General features: G+C 33.1%; 1 protein-coding gene across 4 annotated transcripts in view; it reads right to left on the bottom strand.

The window, feature by feature from the left end:
- SLC16A7 (solute carrier family 16 member 7) overlaps positions 1 to 21,168 on the bottom strand; it is a 156,696-nt gene that overhangs the window by 12,904 nt on the left and 122,624 nt on the right. For all 4 annotated transcript variants that reach the window (XM_012777162.3, XM_012777160.3, XM_076007445.1 and 1 more), the window contains exons 4-5: positions 5,003 to 5,146; positions 686 to 1,501 (exon numbers count right to left, since the gene is read on the bottom strand). In XM_012777162.3, the coding sequence (XP_012632616.1) occupies positions 686 to 1,501; positions 5,003 to 5,146 (960 nt within the window). The remainder of the gene's footprint in view (positions 1 to 685; positions 1,502 to 5,002; positions 5,147 to 21,168) is intronic.

Below are 21,168 nucleotides of genomic sequence, written 5' to 3'. Positions count from 1 at the left end.
TCTATATATGTAATATATATCTTATATATATTTATATGTATTTCTTTCATTGATATTATGAATGCCTTTCCATTTTAGGCATGTAACAAATTCCAAATTAATATCATCAATGTACCATAATTAAAAACATAATGACCTTTTGTGAACATTACTTTACATTTTTGACTCATTTTAATATCAACATTTAATATCATTTAATATCAATTTAATATCAATAGATATTAATTTTAATATCAATAGATATTTAATATCTATTATATCAATAGATATTAAATTTAATATAAATAATATTAAATTGATATAGATATTTGACTCATTTAATATCAATAGAAGAGAGATCAGTTCACTAATGATAAAATAAAGAAAAACTGGTATTTTATTTCTATGATACATTTGTAAGAGCACAAAACATTGGATATTGATAAAAGTACTGAAAATTATACTACTAATCATCAATCCTAACTTAAGTTCTTAAGTTCATAGGTCCAGGCTCTGAAACAAATTTAGGTCTAAAATTGACTAATTATGAAAGTTTAAAATACATTTTAAAAACTAAAATGAATATCCCCCAAATCTTTGAGGCTATCAGGTATTATTATAAACCACATTACTCACTGTAAGGAAAGTCTCAGTTAATGTACATTAATTTTATGATTTTTACTTTTTTTGATGAAAATATTCTTACCAGCAAGAGGAGGGCCAAGAAGAACTGGGCCACATTCCACAACTGTGGCAAGTCCCACGGCACTAGAAAATCTTGGGGCACCAACAAGGTCCATAAGAGTTTCAAAGAGAACGCTGCTAACACTCCCAAATCCAAGGCCAAAAAATACAGCATATACCACTAGGCTTGTGTAGGTTTGTGCCAGTGGGCACAACAGATGACACACTCCATTAAACATAACTGCGAGACTGAAGAAGTACTGGATTCGGGGTCTGACTAATTTGGAGTTTGCAATTAATCCTACGGAAGGCCTAGCAAACATATCAACAAAAGCCATAACAGACAGCAACAAAGCTGCCTGATAATCATTGATTCCCTTATCTTTAGCATATGGAGCCAAGAATATAATGGGGGCAAAAAACCCAAAAAACATAATGACATTTCCGGACAGGTATATAAGATATCCTCTATGCTTAAAAAGGGAGAAATCTAAATACATATTAATTTTTTCCCATGTTGACTTCTCATGGATTTTCTTCACACCTGAACTTTCTGCTTTTACAGCAATCTTATTTTTAGATTTAGAAGTAGTTTTTTTGGGTACAAGGGGTCTCATGAGGGACCCAGCCACACAAGAATTCAAAAAGATGCCTCCCAAAATCAAGAAGCTTCCCTTCCAGCCATAAGTATCTAAAAGGTACTGATTGAAAGGAGCCAATGTACTTAAGAAAACAGGACTTCCTGCCATGGCCAATCCACTTGCCATGGGACGTTTTTTATAGAAGTATTTGCCAAGTATTGTTAAGGCCGGTTGCAGGTTGAAAGCCAAACCTAGACCTAAAAAGAACAAGACAAAAGAGGTGGGAAAAACACATTACACCACTGAAAAATGAAATTACTTTTCAACATATGCATTCAAATGGATAAGGTAGATCTAATAATGCAACAGCAGGTAGTAATTTTTGATAATTGTAAATATAAATGTAATTGTACGAAAACAAAAAGGTTCTCATAAGTGGACACTTGATCTGACAGTTTCATATTCCTTTAATTTTAAAGCACAGAAAAAACCCAAGAACTCCTAATGATGTTTAATAATCATAAAATAAACTGAAACTAGGAAAAAATTATTAGTTCTCAATTTAAAATAATATAATTCCATAGATCAATTATTATCTTCCTCTTAATATATATTTTTACACACATATATAGGTTAGATTTCTTCCTTGTGAGCAAGAGTGCAATTTAAAAATGTGAATATGTTCAGTTGAAGGAATAGGAACACACTAAGAAGGTGGTAATTTGTAACAATCTTATGTCTCCCTAGAGATATTTCTTTCAATGCCAAGCAAATAATAAAAATAATAATACATTTATGAATTTAATTTCATTCTTTACATCCCTCAAGTTCCACATTTAATGTATATAGAGGCACATGTATGCTAACTATAAAAGAATTTTTTTGCTTGAAACATATATTTAATTCAGAGATTAAAGCTGATTATTTATATGAGTCAAAGTTCCCATTGTCTAGGGAACTTCCTGACAGTACTGATCATCAACTTTGAGAAATGACTTACTTCTTGTAGCTCACCAAGGTACCATTTAGCAATAATAATGAATAAGGTCCTTTATAAAATACATAAAATTAATTTAGATAAACTACCTCATTTTCTCCCTTAGCCTAAACATTATTCTATATTGTTTTAGGGGCTAGAGAGGTAAGAATTCTTCTATATTTACTAATTTACCTAAATTGAAACAGTACTGCAAAGTGGTTAAGTATTCAGGTTCTAGGACACACAGGTCTGAGTACAAATACCCCACAAAAAAATACAACACAAACATTTTCTATGAGTAGGAAGATCCTGAAGATTACAAGAAGGAACCAAAAACATACTTTGGAGAGTAATAGGAGCATACTGTCTAACTCTACCTCAGCCATACCTGTAAGATATGCAGAAAAAGTAGATCCAACTTATAAATAATAAAACTGACCAGCCTATAGTCAAGTGGCTTGTAAGTGGAAGAACCCAAACTAAAACCCAGGTATTATGTTTCTAAGTTCAAGTTTCTTTATCTCATGTCATTTTCCCATTCTGTCACCTGGAACTTTTGCCTTTAGATGTTAATCCACTATTTCTTTAGGAAATAGCTGCCATCTATTTCCCATTCTGGCATTGTAAAATGAACATAAGACTTGAAATCAATAGATCTGAATCTGCCCCAACTAATTATCTATTTTGTACTACTGGGAAAAACAATTAGACTTCCTGAGCTCCATACAGTGTACTCAACAACAAAGAAAGAGTATTGCCCAAATCAATTAAGTTCTAGAACTGTAAGATATTATATAAGTGACATTGTAATTATTGTTTGCTAATATTTATTCATAAATAGCCAAAATCTGGGTACTTAGTAAGTCCTATATATTAATTTTTTTACATTAATCATTTCAACAACTCCTTAAGAAAAGAGCTATTATTTTACCCATTTTACAGTCAGCAAGACTGAAACATAAAGAGGCTAATGTAGCCATGATCACACAGATAGCATGCACTAAGTCAGGTTTAAAAGCTAGATCTGTCTGCTTTCGGAAACTAAAGTCAGAGTATTGGGTGATAATGATTTAAGGTCAATGTCCCATAAATATATTTAATGGTTGACTCTGGAAGAACCGAAGCCATCAAGACTCAGAGAAATAAAATTATAAGTTAGAATAACAATAATGCTATTGATATCTGTGGTTATCAATGCCAAAAGTCATCTTCTTCCTAATATATTTACTTGTAAGCCCATCCTGATTTCTACAGTCTAATGAAATAGTTACTATGTCCACACATACAAAAAAGGTGCTTAGATAATGCTTAGATAATAGGTTATATGCAAATACTATAGCATTATATATCAGAGACTTGAGTATTCATAGATTTTGGTATCAGGGGGGATCCTAGAACCAATCCTCCATAGATACAGAGATGACTGTATTGGCATGGATAGCTTAACATGGTATATTTCTGAAATGGTACTAGGACAAGGTTATGTGAAAACGTGTGCACCATGACTCCCTTGTGTATGTATATTTATCCATATACATTTACAAATGCACAGAAGGATGCATCCAATTGTTAATGAGGGTTATCTCTGGTAGAGTGTTGGGATGGGGAGAGGAAATTAATTACTAGGGGAAATTAATTACTACTTTACCTTGCATTTACATATATTTCTGTATTGCTTTATTTTTGTTTTTAAACCAGCATGTGTCATTTTTGTAATTTAAAGAACCTAAAAGAATATATTTCCATTTTAGAAAAAAAGGGAAGTGCTTAGATATAAGAAGGTTTTCATTTACAATATTATAGTATGTTTTGCCATATCCAAAAGGGAGAAAGCTGTGGATAGGTTGTAACAAGAAAGATTTTAATATTACCCTTACTGTAGGCTTTAATTCCTCTATTTTTTTTTTCATCAAGTGATACATCGGTATAAGGTTAGACTGATCTAAAATCACTATTAAAAAGATAAATATTTTTACCTTTTTATCTCTGGGCATAAGGCAAAGATTCATTTTCTTTACATAGGGAAGTCTAATTTTTCCTAAAACTTTGAAAGTAGACTTTTTAATGCAATTTATATTTCAAGCTAATACAAATAGTGTTTTTCAAATGTATGCATTCAGGTCAGTTTGATACAATAGACATGCATGAAAGACAAATATAATCAAATGACAGTATGTCATTTTAAATATTTATGTTAGTGGCAAATGTGTCTCATTGAGCTTTTAAACAGGATCACTTGAATAAGAAAAAGAAGGGACAGAGTTACGATCTCTTCCATTAATTAGAATACAGACAACAATAATTTTATTGTTGAAGTTACATTAGGGCATCCAGACAATCTCTCCTTGGCCCCATTTTAGACATATTATTAGTGGTAAGTCAGATAGTCTAAATGGAAACTAGTGATGAAAAGTAATCTTTAAAAAAATGAAAATATTTATATATTGATACCAGAAAGTCAGTGTCCACAATACCATCTCAATTGGCTCGAGAGTAAAGAGTGAAAAAGTAAAAGTAAACGAAAACTGTTTTCTTTTTAACATTTATGTGATAACATGTAAATTTTTTGATAACTATTTTTTTTACTTCTTAAAATGAAATGTTTGCATATTTTATAGCTAGTATTTCAATGCATAAGATGAAGATTCTTTAAAATAGCATTGTTTATAAAAAGTAAACTCAAAGAAAACAATAAGAATTTTCTGCTGCTCATTCTTCTCACAGAGCTTTGCAACTCTCAGGAGTGTTAAGAAAATAAACTGAAAACAAAATGACTTACCTACGGTGAATCCCATAGTGAGGTAAAGCTGCAGTACAGTGGCACTGAAAGAGGCCAGGAGCATTCCTAAACAGCACAGCAAACCTCCCACCATCACCACTGGCCGGCTGCCATAATTATTTACCAAGACACTACTGATTGGACCTGAAATAGAGAGGAGATTGAGAAATATTCAGTTGCTGGGTCATTTATTTATTTATGTTTAACATTTGTTGATTTCAAAAGTTGAGAAAGCACATTTTAATGATCAAAGGAAAAATGCTAGTTCACATGGAATATAAGGACTTTTCAATACTTCACAAACGACTAGTTTGACAGGTTATTTTTAACCATCTATATAAAAACACATGAAATAACAAATTCTAAGTGGTTAACATATAGTTTGTTATGACCATAACCATTCAAATTTTGATGGGAAGATTTTCAACAGAATACAGCTAAAATGTCCAAAATATCTTAGTAAATGTAGGTAAATTTATGTAATAAAAATCTAGGGATTTTATAAATAACTTGTCTATTAAAATTTTATTTTGTAGAATAATGTGTATACACACACAAACATATATGCCATTAATTAGAGTTCATCTTTTTATTCCAAGGGAATAAACAGATAAATATGTAAAAACAATGTGTAGCCTTCCAAGAGTTTCCTTTGGCATTTTGGCATTACCATTTCCAAGGAATTATGCCTAGGCCTCAGGCATTTACTTCACCAAAAATGAATGTGGTTCACATGAAATAGTTACTATTTAATTTTATGTTCATTGATACTCACATGTATTCATGGTATGATTTTTAGAGAGCAATCTATGCTACAAATAAAACTGCATACTATAATTTGGTATCACTGTGATTATTTTAAAAGAAAAATTAAAGTAACTTTTATTAGCCAAATAAGCATAATGGTAATCAAGAGTTGAACAAATAGATTCAGGCACAACAAAGAGTTTAAGGTAAACCACTGTTTTCTACACTCTTAATAAAACATTACTAGAAAAAGAATAATAAAAATATTATAATTATAAAATATATATTAAAAAGATATTACATATTCTATTACAAATAATAAAGCATTGTCTAACTTAAATAAATTTATCAATACAAATATCTGAAGAGTTAGAAACTTACTGTCTGACATTGAGAGGACACAAATATTTCTAACTCAGGAAATAACAAAAAAAAAACCTAAACCATATGCACTGAGTATTTAACAACAAATAGTTACATGTCCCTAGAATTCATTCTGATTAAGTGATGCTGCATTAAATCATAATGACTGCAGAGATTTTAAAAAATTTCATATATTTCTACTTGTAAACACAATACATTTTGCAGTAAGTAACCTCTTCAATTAAATGGTCAAGATATGTGTGAATTTTTTAAAAAATATTGAAAGTATTTGAGAACTAGTTGTTTAAAAAATGTACTTGATTTAATATATAACAGGAGAATCCATGTACAATGTTGCAAAATATTTAACTAACAATAATGAAGCCACTGACCAATCTGATTCTTGTTTCATATCTTTTTATTACAGTAGTTCCCCTCTTTTCTGAGGTTTCACTTTCTGCATTTGAGTTACTTGTAGTCTACAAAGGACCGAAAATATTAAATGAAAAGATCCAGAAATAAAAAAATTCATGAATTTTAACTTGCAGACTGTACTGAGTAGCATGATAATTTTCGTGTCATCTAACTCATCTCTTTGTCCAGTGTATTCATGCTGTATACATTACCTGCCTGTTGGACACTTACTGTCTTCACTATCAGATCAATAAGAAAATAAAAGGGTAGTCCAGTACAGTAAGATATTTTGAGAGTGAGAGAATACAATCACATACATTTTTTAAGTTTTATATACTTTTATTTTTTTGTAAATTTCAAAATATTAAGGGAATACAAATGTTTTTGTTACATGGATACCTTTTATAATGCTTTTGTCAAAATGTTCCCATCACCTGAATAGTGTTCATTATATATGTGAGGTAGGTTTCTGCCCATCCCTTTCTCCCTCCTTTCTTGATTTCCGGTGATTTTTACTTCTTTCTGTGTCTATGTGTGCCCATCAATTAGTTCCAAATTATTAGAGAGTGCATGTGATGTTTGTTTTCCCATTCCTGAGATACTTCACTTAGGATAATGGTCTCTGGTTCCATCCAACTTGCTGTAAAATGCATTAATTAATTTCTTTCTGCTGAGTAGTACTTCCGGCTATACATATATCACATTTTATGAATCCACTCATGAATTGATAGGAACTTGGGTTGTTTCCACATCTTTGCAATTGCAAATTGTGCTGCAATAAACATTCAAGTGTTGGTGTATTTTTGATGAAATGACTTATTTTCTTTAGGGAAGATTCCCAGTAGTGGGATTGCAGGATCAAATGGTAGGTCCATTTTTAGATGTTTGGGAAATCTCCATATTGTTTTCCATAGAGACTGTACTAATTTGAAGTCCCATCAGTAGTGTATAAGCATTCCTTTCTCTCTGCATCCAGACTCCGCATCTATTGTTTTTGGTCTTTTTAATAAAAGCCATTCTAACTGGGGTAAGGCGATATATCATTGTGGTTTTAATTTCCATTTCTCTGATGATTGAACATTTTTTTTAAGTTTGTTGGCCATTTGTCTATATTTTCTTGAAAAGCTTCTGTTCATGTCTTTTGCCCACTTTTTAATGGGCAAATTTCATTTGTTTCTTATACAGAAAATATTCTAATATTAACCCTCAACTGTTATTGAATTATTATTGAATTACAAGAACTGTACTAAGTGGCTTACATTCATTATTCCATTTTATTCTCACTAAGATGCTATAAGATAGATAACTGTATACATATTCTACAGATTTGTAAATTAAATCTATGAAAAGTTAAGTACCTATAATTGCCCAAATTATAGAGCCAGGATTTGAATTTAAGTCTTCCTGTTTTCAAATCTTCTATGCTTAAGATTATGGTAGGTCCAGCATAAAAATTCCTCATTTTCAAAGTTTAAAACTGGTATATAAGTGGAAAATTTCTTTATCAACTCTGCACATTTAAATACAATATTTATATGTAATACTTTCTAAATATATTTAATGTGTTTAATAACATTTGTAAAGTTTTAATTTACTTAAGAAGAAAATCTATCTACACACATTTTATAATACTATAAATGAAAAAAAATCAGTTTGTTCATTCATCAAATATTTACTGAACATCTTTTCAGTTATGTGCAGGGCTTATGATGAACAACATAGTTATGATGCCTACCTTCATGGAGTATATATTTTGAAGGATTTATATAACAGCTAAAAATGTAAATCATGTCATGCAAGATAATGATGTCTCCTTTTCTCCTACCATGTTTCTCTAGTTTAGAGATAGTAAATTACGTTGAGGAATTTTAAATATGAATACATTTAAATGACATATTTTGTCAATATAACTTCTACTAGTGTTTTCTTAAGTCCAAAAACATCAATGTAGAAAAACTATGTTTAATTTTATAGGTAAATAGTTTATAAAATTTGCCTTTTGTTCTGACTCTTCAGGAATTATTCCAGTTTCTAGTTCTTTAGTACCAGCAGATGAAATTTCTCTTTTTATCACAACGTTGCTAATTATTGGTGAATCAGCATAGTGAGTCCTTGAGTAATTGGTATTCGTGTATGTATTTTCCCTCTGCTATATTAAGCATTTCTCCTTCTGCAGTCTACCAATACACATATTAAGTTCCGCAGGAGTGGATCCTTCTTTGTTAGAATAATTTCTCTGCATTGAATCATCTACTTTTTAAACAATTTATGGACACATGTTATTTCTTGTAGGTAGAAAGATTCTTTCTTAAACATCCAATAAATGTAGTTCTAGTGACAAAACAAAACTAAAAAAGGGAAATTATGAAGGAAATTAACTGCATGGATTTGTACAGAGAGGAAAATATACTGAAGAAAAGGAAATCTTCAAAATGTGTTTTTATCTATTGGTAAAGGTATTAATGAAGCTGTAGCCCAAAGATATAATTCATTCCCCTTCCTTGTTTTTAGTATATCTTTAAAAATCTCTAGGTAAGTTCATTTTGATAGATGCTTCCCCCCTTAGGGTTTATCTTTTCAATCATGACATTCTCTGCAGATGCTTGATTGTTTTAAACCTCTCCATACAATTTCATCATCTTTCTTTAGGATAATTTTTCTTGCCTTTAATTCTTCTTTTTACTATGGAATATTATTTTTCTTTTCCCACTTTCACAATAATTTCTCACTTTCTTCCTAGGTAGACATTTGGGGACCTTGTAGAGGACTGTCAGGCAGCAAAGTGAGCATTGAACAGGCATCCCTTTTCCTCTATGTCCTAAAATTAGCTGTAAACCAACTAATCAATAGCATAAAATTACTGCATTTAACTACCACCTGGAGGTTTTCTTGAGGTTTAAGCCAATGTTTTCTTGCTTCTTGAAAGAGCTATAAGATTGAGTGAAAAGGATGGTGGTAACTGAAAGTGTTGACTGCATTAGCATTCTATCCTTAGGACAACTTGCCTTTCATTTCCTTCTGTAGGAAAGAGCAGAACCCTTCACTGTATGTCTGCATTTTTTTTGTTGGGGGGGTGTAATTTTTTCAATAACTATCTACAAGAAACCCTAGTGAGCCCATTATTCCTAGACTAAACCAGAACCAAGAGTGAAAAAAATGGGAAGGTTCTGGCAGTTGTCCAGCACACTGTGTGAAAAGTTTTGTTCTTCCTTGCACTGTGTTTGCAAACATATGGAGTAAGGTTGCTCATAGTGCTAAAAGACACAGCAAGGTCTACTTACTGCATTAGAATCTTTGGAGATGGGAACCAGAAACCTGCTTTTAAAAAAGATCAGTATCCGTATGTGATTCTTTTATACCAAAATGTTAAATTCCCTGGGGGTGGAACTTTATGCTCCTAGTCTTTCTCCTAGGACCAGTCATTAGCATTTTCTTCTTCTGAAGAAAGGCTGCCCTGGGGGTCAGAGTCAAAGCCAGTGACAAGTAAAAAGGTTGAAATGACAGCAAAGGGTAGGATGAATGCCAAAACACCATCTATATTTTGGTAACAGGGGCAGAGAGTTGTTCTATATCAGAATTTGGAGTTGGTAAATAAGATTTAAAAAAATCCAATAGAATAATCATGGAAAACGTGTTGGTCATTCCACCTTTAAAAACCTACAAGGGCAATTAAGAAGATAAGGAGAATGTGGGTGTGGACACAGGCCAGAGTAATTGTTTCAGAGATTTATTTGAGCCATTGAATTTTTGATAGGGATATGATATCCATTTTGACTTGTACTTTGAAAAGTATAGCTAAACAAGTCAAATATCTATCATCAGAACTAATGGCCAAAATGGTGATAATGTTTGAGAAATAATTTAATTCCCCAATTTAATGAAATTGGGAGTTTTCAAAGCAAAAGTCTTCTTACTGTTGATGTACCTCATTTTACACAAGTGATAATAATCTAGCCTGAATGCATTCTTTGTCCTGTTGCCAGCAGTAAGCTGCACCACCCAGATTTCTGACGATGTCACCAGTTACTCATTAGAACTGCTTTTTAGCCACCTGATGTTGACTAATACTTAATCCCTTAAGGTCTAGTAAGAAATCATAATTAAATAATTGAAATTCATTATCACCTATCATGTTGAGGAAGGCCTTTTTCCAAGCTGCTCAATCATCCTATTATAGTTCTTTAAATCAAATCACTTACATTATTTGCAACAGCTATTTTATTTATTGTTTTTCAAAATCTCTTCAAATATTCAAGCCTCCCCTTCTCCTATAATCCCATCACTCAGCAACTGACTTTCCCAAACTACTTATTTGGAGAACGCAGAAGGTATTAGGCATGAACTATTTCAACCCCCAATGACCAAAGTCACAAATGTTTCTTGCATCCTACCAATTCAGAAGATATTAAGAAGACTGAAGATTAAGTATTGTGAAATATTTAACATCCTATTTTTAGTTTTCAATTTATCTAAATTCCTCACTCAGTTCAGACTTACGGTTGCATTTCATAATCATTCACACATATGCTTTGAAAAATTATTAATATGTTTTTGTTAGTAAAAGGTAGACTACCTTGGAAATCTTAGAGTATAATTCTTACTTCATGTATGAAATTATTTATTCATTGGCAGAAAGATTTCATTCTTATGATAGTGTGATCCAGACTGCTAAAATGATTCTTGTGAAACTCAAAACCTGAAACCACCCAAATCAAATATGGTAGACATGTTAAGCAAAATATACAAGATACCTGCCCTGCAACTAATGTGAACACCTGTTTTATAAGTGTAATATTAAATATCTCTGTGAAAAAACACTAGGATGAGGCACAGCTCTTTATGGTTATATTTGACATAAATATCATAAACAAATAATGAACTGAAATGTAAGAATAGTGGTAATTATCTCATACTACAGGGGAAAAATTACCAGTTTCTGGAATCCATGAATTCTTTGTGAGATATACTCTAATTAAGAGCAATGACTTACAGGACACAAGCTGGGATATTAAACACTGAAGAATCAAGGAGCCATTTCATCTGTTAGGTTAGTACATGAGTTGGCAGGCTAGAAATAGAATCATAGCCCAAGCATCACTCAGTTCTGCTGTTCTACCAGAGCCAGGAACAATGGTTCAGAGATAGGGAAAAATCTTATGACAGGGACAAGGGTAGCGTGAGGACAAAGATAATGAGTTCAAGTCACCCCACAAAAGTTCAGTCTCTTCACATCAAAGCAATGGCATCAGAAAAACTATGAAAAGTCCCATCGACTTATCCAGTTACTCAAGAAGACAGCCCACTTTTCATCCCAGCCAAAGCAATTATGGACCATCAACACTTGTTAGTAATCAAATGCTGGAGAGGTCACAGTTCAAAGTAAAATTATTTTTATGAGAGGAAAGAGTTTTTAGAGATTGTCCATTTTTTTTGTCCAATTATTTTTGCAAGAGGAAAGAGTTTTTAGAGATTGTCCATTACTAAGACAAATCACTTCGAAGAACTTTAATAAAATGGTCTGAAATTCCTCTTTCTCAACAAGACAATCGAAACACTGGCATTTTAATTCATTATAAAACTGTGATTTTAACTTGCCAATGATTTCACAGGATAATGAGCAGCCTCTTTATTATTGTTCTCTAAGCTTTTAGGTATGCATCAGACTCTTTCAAATAAGTTAACCCAGTGAAGAGAATTAGGGAGAGGACGCTAGATGAGCTGGATATTCCATTTGGTGCTGACCTAAAATGTCCTTCATATCCCCCTCCTCCAACTGCAATTGAGCCTCACAGCACAAGCACACCTACTGAGTCTTAGGCTGGGTGGAGATTGTGTCGGTGACTCTCTGTTAAAATTCTGTGGGATGATATGCAGTCTCCATATGAGGGGAAGTGGAGCCAGAGAAGAACCCAGGGCTTACTTAGGACAAGCAGTCAGAGGACTTGTTAACTGAAAGTGGCTGAAGATATAGAGAGCACAGGAAAGAAAATATCATGTAAAAGTAGTTCCAGGGGGCTCAGTGGGAAGGATTGGGAGGCATGCCAATGTGGGACTAGAAATCATTGGAGAGACATTGGTCAGCACACAGAGGTAGGGATGCATGAGGAGGACAGATGATCAGAGGACCTGTGTAGTACCAAAGGCAAGACAGAGATAAGTAGTCTTCATTTTTAGGCAGAACTAGGCAATAAGATCTAAAGAGGCTGGTCATCTGTGGTCAAAGGTTATTTTGTTAAGGTCCTAAAGTGGCATCTGCACAGTCTGCTGTTTAGAAGGGGTTATTTACCTGCAGTGGTGGGAACCACAGCATCTGCAGCAACTTATAGTGCAGATAGAGACCAATTATAGTCTCCTGAACCAAGCCAGTCTTGAAATGATGCCTGACCAGAAGTTTCGGGAGAAAAATAGTTCACTACAAGAACTCACCCTTCAGTGGAACTTAGTGGCTGTTGGAGTTAGACATTTGGGTAGGGTGTTGGAAATTATCTTTTGGAAGAACTGTTTTTTTTGTTTGTTTGTTGGTGGTGTGCATTTAATGCACTTCACTCAAGCCTATCATATAGTATATTATTCTGTGTTTATGAAATCTCTGCTTCCAGATAAACAAATTGATTTAACACCTTATTCTTTTGTTTCCCTGTGCTTTATGCATATATTGTTTCTGCTCATATTTTGTTCTTCCTTTAACATCCAGCTCAAACTCAACCCTTTCCATGATAGTTCTGCTCTTGGATCCTTGTTCTCACATTTCCAACCACTGACACCATCTGTTCTCAGATGTGGAAATAAATCCCTCACTGCTTTACAGCATTTCACCAACTCTTGCCTTGAATTCTCATTAAAACAATACACTAAAATATATTTTCCTACCAAAATCTTATTATCTGAAATAGATGATCATCTCCTTAAAGGGTAATTCTGCTTCACTTTTTTTTCCTATAAAAAAGATCTGATAAGAGTTATGTGAGAGTTTACTTTTATTCTAAAGTTGGTGAGTATTTAAATATATGGCAATAACCATAATATAAAATTTGTAATATATTACTCAGAAAAATTTCATGATAAATATATTTTAAACAAAACAAAACAAAACCCAAATGGGTGGAAATTGCATGTTAAATTTACATTTGAATATAATGTAAAAATAGCCAGGCTATACTTTTTCATTTAAAAACACCCCATGTTTACCTGTGATAAGACACAGTGAAATGCATGATATATTAGAACTTTCACACAGCATTGGTAGACTTCTGATCTAAATCTACTTTAGTACAGACTTTTTTCCTTTTGTTCCTCTTAAAATAGGCATATTTTCCCATCTGACATCAAGAAATAAAACCCACCACAAACAGAACTCTTATTCCCCATGAACTGATGCAAAGCGGCTTACTACTAATGGCTGCAATGCATCATAAATTCAAAATAAATTAGTGGCCATTAAGCCACAGGCTCCCATCATTTGTATTACAAATGATGCTAAGACATCAGGCATTACTGGAACCACCTTTCATCTGAAGAGTGATATTGATATTCTTCAGCCAGGGCACAAATGATTCAATGAAATATACAGACTTCATGAAAGCTATACCATGCTATGCTTGTGGTGAGAATAATATTGAAGTTTCCTAGGAGCAAAAAACATTTTCTTCCAATATAAAAACTATGTCTTTGAGGTAGAAGTTAAATATGTCCCAAATCAAAATGACTTCTCAGGAACCTAGTAGTGGTATACTGTTTATACCTTAGCTGTCTGCCACCTAAATCAAAGCACAAAGGGAGTGTTCAAAATATATTCATAAGCTATAAAAGACAATTTTGATTTCATTTTTGTATCATGTTTTAAACTCTTTTCAAGATGATTTAGTTATATAGAAAATTCACTGGGCTTTATTGTTGGTGAAATAGAAAAGAAAACATCAAGCTGAATTTTAAGAAACCAGAAAACAATGCACGAATGTATGAATTTAGAGCTATGTGTGACGTTTATTTTTAATAAATCATTATAAACCTAATGAAAAAACTTTTTTCAATCTGTTATTTTTATAATTTTTATTTTGACTATAATATGTGAATAATATCCAGTTACATAAATAAACAGGAGAATGACAATTATCTAATTCATCAAAATTGCCAAATCCACTCAACTATAGTCTCTAGGGAATTTTAGGAATATTTGTGGTTCTAACCTGAATCTCCCACATTATTTTGTTGATTCCCTCTATAGCCAGAAATTCTGGTTTGAATGGAAGCCATCCACCACAGTTGCACACTGAGGGTGTAAAGCTACCATTTAAATATGTTCCCTTCCCTCCTAGAGCCCTTCTTAGATGTGCTGGCAACTTCAGGATTTTCTCCCCTCTCACATACCAGTAAGAATTAATTGCATACTCTTTCAATAAAAAAATTTTAAAAGTGATCTCTTATGTCAACTTTTATCGAAATCAGCCTTTCATCTAATATCCTCTCTTTTGGAAAATTGGTGTTGGCAGGAGGGGGATAAGGAGGTCTATAGCTGACTAGGCTAGAAGTCTAACTAGATGTAGCTCAAGACTGCAGTCAATTTAATGAAGCGAGAGGGGTGATGAATTAGACATGAAGGGAGGAGTCTGTATGGAATGTCAGTTCAACTTTTATGAAGTCCTTTACAAAGCAGTAGAAAAATAAGAATCTTGGGTATTTGTGAAAACTAAGTAATATAGGAAGAAAGGGGTTAAAATTCTGTGAGAAAGAGAAAAGTGTGAAAATAAGCCAGTTAAAAGTCACAAACCAGGCCTCAGTGACAAATGGTGATCTTCCTGTATATAGCACCTTCTCATAATCTTGTTTTGGCTATTTAATGCTAGGAACATCACTCATAAATCCTTATTTTACAGTGGGCAAAACAGATTCTTACATGGACTTGCCTGGAGCTACATGGCTCCTAGTGGGAGAATTGAAGTTGGACCCTGTATCATTTTCCTTTGGGTGAAATCTTCATTACAAAATGTCATGGTGGCATGAAATAATTTTTGTTTATATTTTAGAAAAGTACTCAGTCATTTTTAGAGCTCCTTCCCTTTTTTGCTGTCGGTCGCATGAGCTTCATGTGAAAGATCTAGGAGCTGTGTTATAATCACGTTCCAGATGAAGAAGTCTGAAGGCTCTGAGAGTTCAGGGAACTCGCCTGAGTCAGAAGGCTCACAAATAATAAAGTCTGAAATTTGGTCTTTTTATTTTAAATCTAATGTTCTTAGATAGCAAGTGAACTCAATGATTGAAAAAGTAGAAAAAAACATTAATGGGACTTATATCTAGGACTCTAACCTACTATTAAACACTTCAAAGCAGTGAGCTTGGGGCTACCAGGCTTGCTTTCCTACAGACTAGTCCTATGATCTTTCACCAATCATTTAACCTTTTTGTACTTCAGTTCTATAATCTGGAAAATGATGATCATATACTTCCCAAACTCATACATTTTTAAAAATTCAAATGAGGAATGGATTTTAAAAGATGCTATAAACTTTAAAATGCTACATAAATGAAAAATCTTACTGTCTCTGCCAATTAATTTATGATTTTCTGAGAAAGTCTTAAGGGTAGTTGCCTATCTGATTTATAACTTTAGAATGCACATAAGGATACAGAGAAAAAATAGAATTATATTTGAGCTTGAATATTTTACATTTAATTTAATTTACAGTATGCATTATTAACTAATTATAACATAAAGGGAATTAGGCCAATCCAAAAAAAAAAAAACACAAGGTGATTGGCATAAACATAATTAGGACCTGTCCTGGTAGAAATTTAATAAATAAAAATATTTGCTTTAGATTACATTTTCATGATTATTTATTTTGTAGAGTGATAACTCCCCCCACCGCCCTTTTGATTCTGATCTATTAACAGCACAAAGTTTTCAATAGGTCTTGGGATACACAGGGGAGGGAGGGATGAACACTGCTACAGATAGACACAGGTGGTGAAAAGACTTGAGAGAAAGTCTCTCAAGAAGCATGAAACGTTCTTAAATTTATTAACAAAGTCATATTTTAGTGGAAAAGAATAGTACTAAACCATTTCATTATGAAAAGCACGTACTTCAAGAGAGAGTTTCTGAGCATACAAATATTGAGAATCTGAATGGCTTTCAAAATAAACTAGGAAAAGAACAAGAAAAACACACAGACACAAGATATTCAGGCAAAATGTCCTCTGTAACATGGCCACTACCTAGTCCTCTTTAGCTAAGTCATTCTCCATGTCTTTTGATGACTTCCTTTGTTTATTAAATAATGTTGCTTTTTGTTTTACCAGCTTTATTTGTGCTCAGCTACAGCTGCATAACAATAACTTTAACAGATACTTAAATGTTAGCACATAACCCACACTTTAAGTAGTAACGTAGAGAATAGGAGAAATTTTGGAAATTCTAGTCGTTCATCATTCTATAGGAGCTGTGTTGCCCGATTATTTCTAATTTTAGAGAGACCATTCTTTTAGAGCAGACATAAGACTATCATATGGATGGCAGTAAAAGTTAAAAGTACCTTTTACTAGAGGGTGCCGACAGAGATGTGCCTAAATAAGTGTCAGGGTATTTTTCCTTTTGAACTGGGAATTCCAAAGAACCCTGACAACAATGAGGAAATGTGGTAGCAATGACTGGTGTGGACACCTACAAGGTTAGGTTTCAGTAATTCCTGGTAGATCCTGAACTAATGGTTGGGAAGAACTCTTGGCCTGACATTTCCCATAAGCAGTCTGATCATAGCTGACCTCTGTGTAGACAATGAACAATCTTTTTGCAGATGTGAAAGCATGCAAGCCACCTGATACAACAAAAGGAAATGCTCAATAATTTTTAATAATTCAGAAGAATGAATGCCTTCCCAGATCTACTTTTCACTTTTCTACAGAGGCAGATGACTGCATAGCACTATCCAGGTATCAAAGTCAGCTAAGCTTTCAGCAAATCTCACTGTGCTATTTGAACACTATGTTTAGCTTTTCTGAACTTTCATTCCACATTCAGATGCCTACTTTTAACAGGCCAATTTTAAGTGACAAGTAACAACTTGTTCTGAGCCCACAATTAATGAAGCTAATCCGTTTACAAGGTGAGGATCCATCTTGTTATATAATCATTTTAAAAACCACAAAAGCATGTGATTAGTAAAATAACTATATCACAATTAAGGGTATACCAGAAGAGGGTTGGGCTCCTTGTACAGAAAGGTGACTCATAAAGGATTTGTTTTATATAAGGGCAATTAAAGGAGTAAAGGTTATAAAATTATACTCAAAAGAGAGAAATAAAAATGTCAAACAAATAATGAAATGGGAATTAGAAGACACTTAATAAAGAGAGAAATGAGAGAGAGACGGAGACAGAAAGAAGACACTATTTTTCCAGACAAACTATTTTTAACTTTTGTCACAGAAGATTTACATGAAGTAAGAAGTCAAAAGAAGATGATGTGAAAGGGGAAAGTAACACCCACCTAGGCAAGTTGGTAATCAGTGTGGTGAATTATAATATGGATGGATTCCCTTGAGTTCTATGGATTCTATGAAATTGTGTATATTGTGTAGGTTTTAACAGTAAGCTCAGTATTAAGAATAAATGACCAGCGAAAAAGTACACTATTATAAACTTACTTATCTAAACCACAAATAAACATTAATGAGAATGTAATGAATATCCAGTGACCACACATATGTTTATATAACTTTCACCACAAATAATCTGAAGTAGAAAAGTATTTTGTAATTCTTCATCTGCAAAAATGTATCAAAACATGAAAGTTGAGACAAATTGGAAAAACAATCTCAGACAAATATCTAAGTAAGATATTTGATATTTCCTACCTATCTGATATTTCCCTATTTAAGAAGTTGGTAAACTTTCAGAATTTCAAGGTTCTTATTTTTCTCTAATAGAAAAAGAAAACTAAGCCACAACATAGAGAAATATGCGTCCTTTCATGGCAAAACATGGTTCAATAAGATCCTCTAAGTCTCACCGTGTGGCATTCATTATTTAACCATTGTTTGATGATAGGTTCTTAATCTTGAAAGCTCAAATATTATTTTTGTCAGTAATCTGAGAGCTGTTCCATCTCTTGGGAACAAACTCATAACGATCATTTGCCATTGTAGTTCAAGACACTATCATTTATTGACAAATAATTTCATCTTGCCTAAAGAGCCGCCCACAGCCAATGGGATCACACCCTGCTGTGCAGCTAAGAGGAGAACATGCAGTGGCTGCTGCCATGCCTTTAAGGAAACATCTGGAGCCAGAGGACTAGCACTGCATGAGAGAATTCATACTCTTCTATCTAGCCCAGTACCATCATGCCTCAGATCCCTGTCCATCCCAATCACCCTAGAGGTGATCTGTTATGTCCAGGCTGCATGATTAAACCCACCACCCAATATTCAACCTTCTAAATTCTACCTTTTTATTGTGAGCTTTTGTTTGTTTGGTTTGGTTTGATTTTCGCATTTTTGGCTTTTTTGAGGATCATGACAGTTTCATAACAAAATTACTTTCCTTGATGCCCTCTCAATTGTCTTATCCCCCATGCAAGTACTCCAGAGCCAGGAGATGATGTGAATATTCTCCCTACATTGATGGTCAAGTATAAATCTCTGTACAATCTTATTTGCAAGCATTATATCACACGCAATTCCTAACTCTTTTCAGATATGTAAGTAGTGATTACTGAGTGGTGAGATTTTGGACAGTGTTAGGTCTTAGGACAGGAAGGTGAGGCGGAGCACAGTCGGTAGCACCAAGCCAGTAACCTGACAGCCCAAAGATGGAAGATCCAAAACTAGAAGTCAGATTTCCTGGTCTCCAGTTCTGTACCCTTTTAATTTTCAATGCTATTTACTAACTTGCTCACAACTAAGAGTTATTATAATCTAGTGGATCAGAAATTGGTCAACAAGGTTTTAGATGATATAATTCAGTGTCCTAGGGCAGTAAGAGTAATTAGGATTATATTAAACAAACAAACAAATCTTCCTAGCTTAGTGACTGAAATCAATGTCTTCCTCTCCCTTTTTTTTTCTACTTTTCATTTTTTTCTAATTTCTTAAAGTGCAATAACTGTTTAAAAGCCATATGCTTAATATGTCTATCAATCTGCAACTAAAAACTTTAAATATTCTATGTTTCCAAAGAATTTAAAATATTGATTGATTAAAAACATACACTTTGGCTAACTGAAAATAGTCATTGTTTATTTTCCAAAGACATTTCTCCAAAGGGTCTCAAGTTGCTTTTATGTTTGGCATGAATGCCACTAGAATTCAGAGTAGGATTCTGATAATCCATAAGTCTAAGGAAACTCAAATTAGACACATCTATTCATTCCTCACTTTAACTGAGATAACTTTAAACATGGTCAGGGGAGAAATAAGATTGAGACTAAAAGATGTTTCTGAAGTCTAACCACTGACTAATAATTTTGATACCTTCTTCATATCCCAAACTTAATTGGAATGGGTTAGTCCAATGAAAGCTCATCCTGTGGCCTGCTGAGACCACACAAAGCACAATACCACAATTTTACTCACCTCTCTGGAAAGAAAGATGTTATGCTATGAACAGTGCCAAGTAAACTGTCAACACTCAAAAAATGAATTACAATAATAAGAACATGTAGGAGGCAGTTCAGGGAGAAACAAGCGAAATGTCTAAAAGGCTAAGGGAATGAATTATGAGGGGCGATTAAGAGAACAAAAAATGAGTAGCTTGGTCAAGAAATACTAAAAAGGACAATGAAATAACTTCATACTTTTTGAAAGGCTTAAACATGTCGAAAAGTAAAAATATTTTTTTATTCATCAAGTAAGATAATAATAAAAACCACCATAGAGCTTATATTTCTTCAGAGCAATTTTTAAAATACGTCTCACATATCCTGGAGTGTAATTAAGCAGTCCAGAAGTCATTTAAAATTTATAAAATATTATGTTTGTGGTAACATAATTTGGATAATGAAAGTGACTTCTATTGGAAGAATGCTATGTACTATTTTTAACAGGAAAAAATGGAGCCTGACCTAACAAGGAAAAATAATTCTTAAAGATCGATGGCAGGCACCACAAAAGCCTGGAAGTCAGAAGCAGATGCCCTCATCCTACCAACCACTGTCACTAGCTCTGTATGGCCCTTGGAGAACGTGTAACTTTCTTATCTGTAAAGTAAAGCAGTAGAGGGAACTTTCTCTCACTTTGTAAAAACTTACAAATTCATATAATTGTTACATAAAGTGGGAAATATTTGTTTAAATAATATTATGTGGAGTGGAGTTGGAAGTGGAATCTAGCTGCTTAATGATAAATTATGCCTGTAGGATTACATACAGTAAGAACTCATCAGCACTATTTTATCTATTTAGTTACAAATATACATAAAGAATTCTCCCCCGTATCTCCGTGAAAAAATATGGATGTGTTCTGGAGAGAAAGCATTTCATTCAAAAATATTTTAGAGATGTACTATTATTTCTTGGCACTGGTCTATCAATAGTTATCATCATTTTCTTTAGCAATTTGTCATATGGCAGGCAGTATACTCCACTTTGTATAATTCACCTAATTTATTGGCATTTTCATGAACTAAAAATTTTCTCTTATAATCT

Source organism: Microcebus murinus, chromosome 10 (assembly GCF_040939455.1).
Source record: "Microcebus murinus isolate Inina chromosome 10, M.murinus_Inina_mat1.0, whole genome shotgun sequence".
In the NCBI taxonomy this organism is placed as follows: Eukaryota; Metazoa; Chordata; class Mammalia; order Primates; family Cheirogaleidae; genus Microcebus; species Microcebus murinus.
Note: the sequence above shows the minus strand (reverse complement) of the source record. Positions and strands in the feature narration are given on the sequence as shown.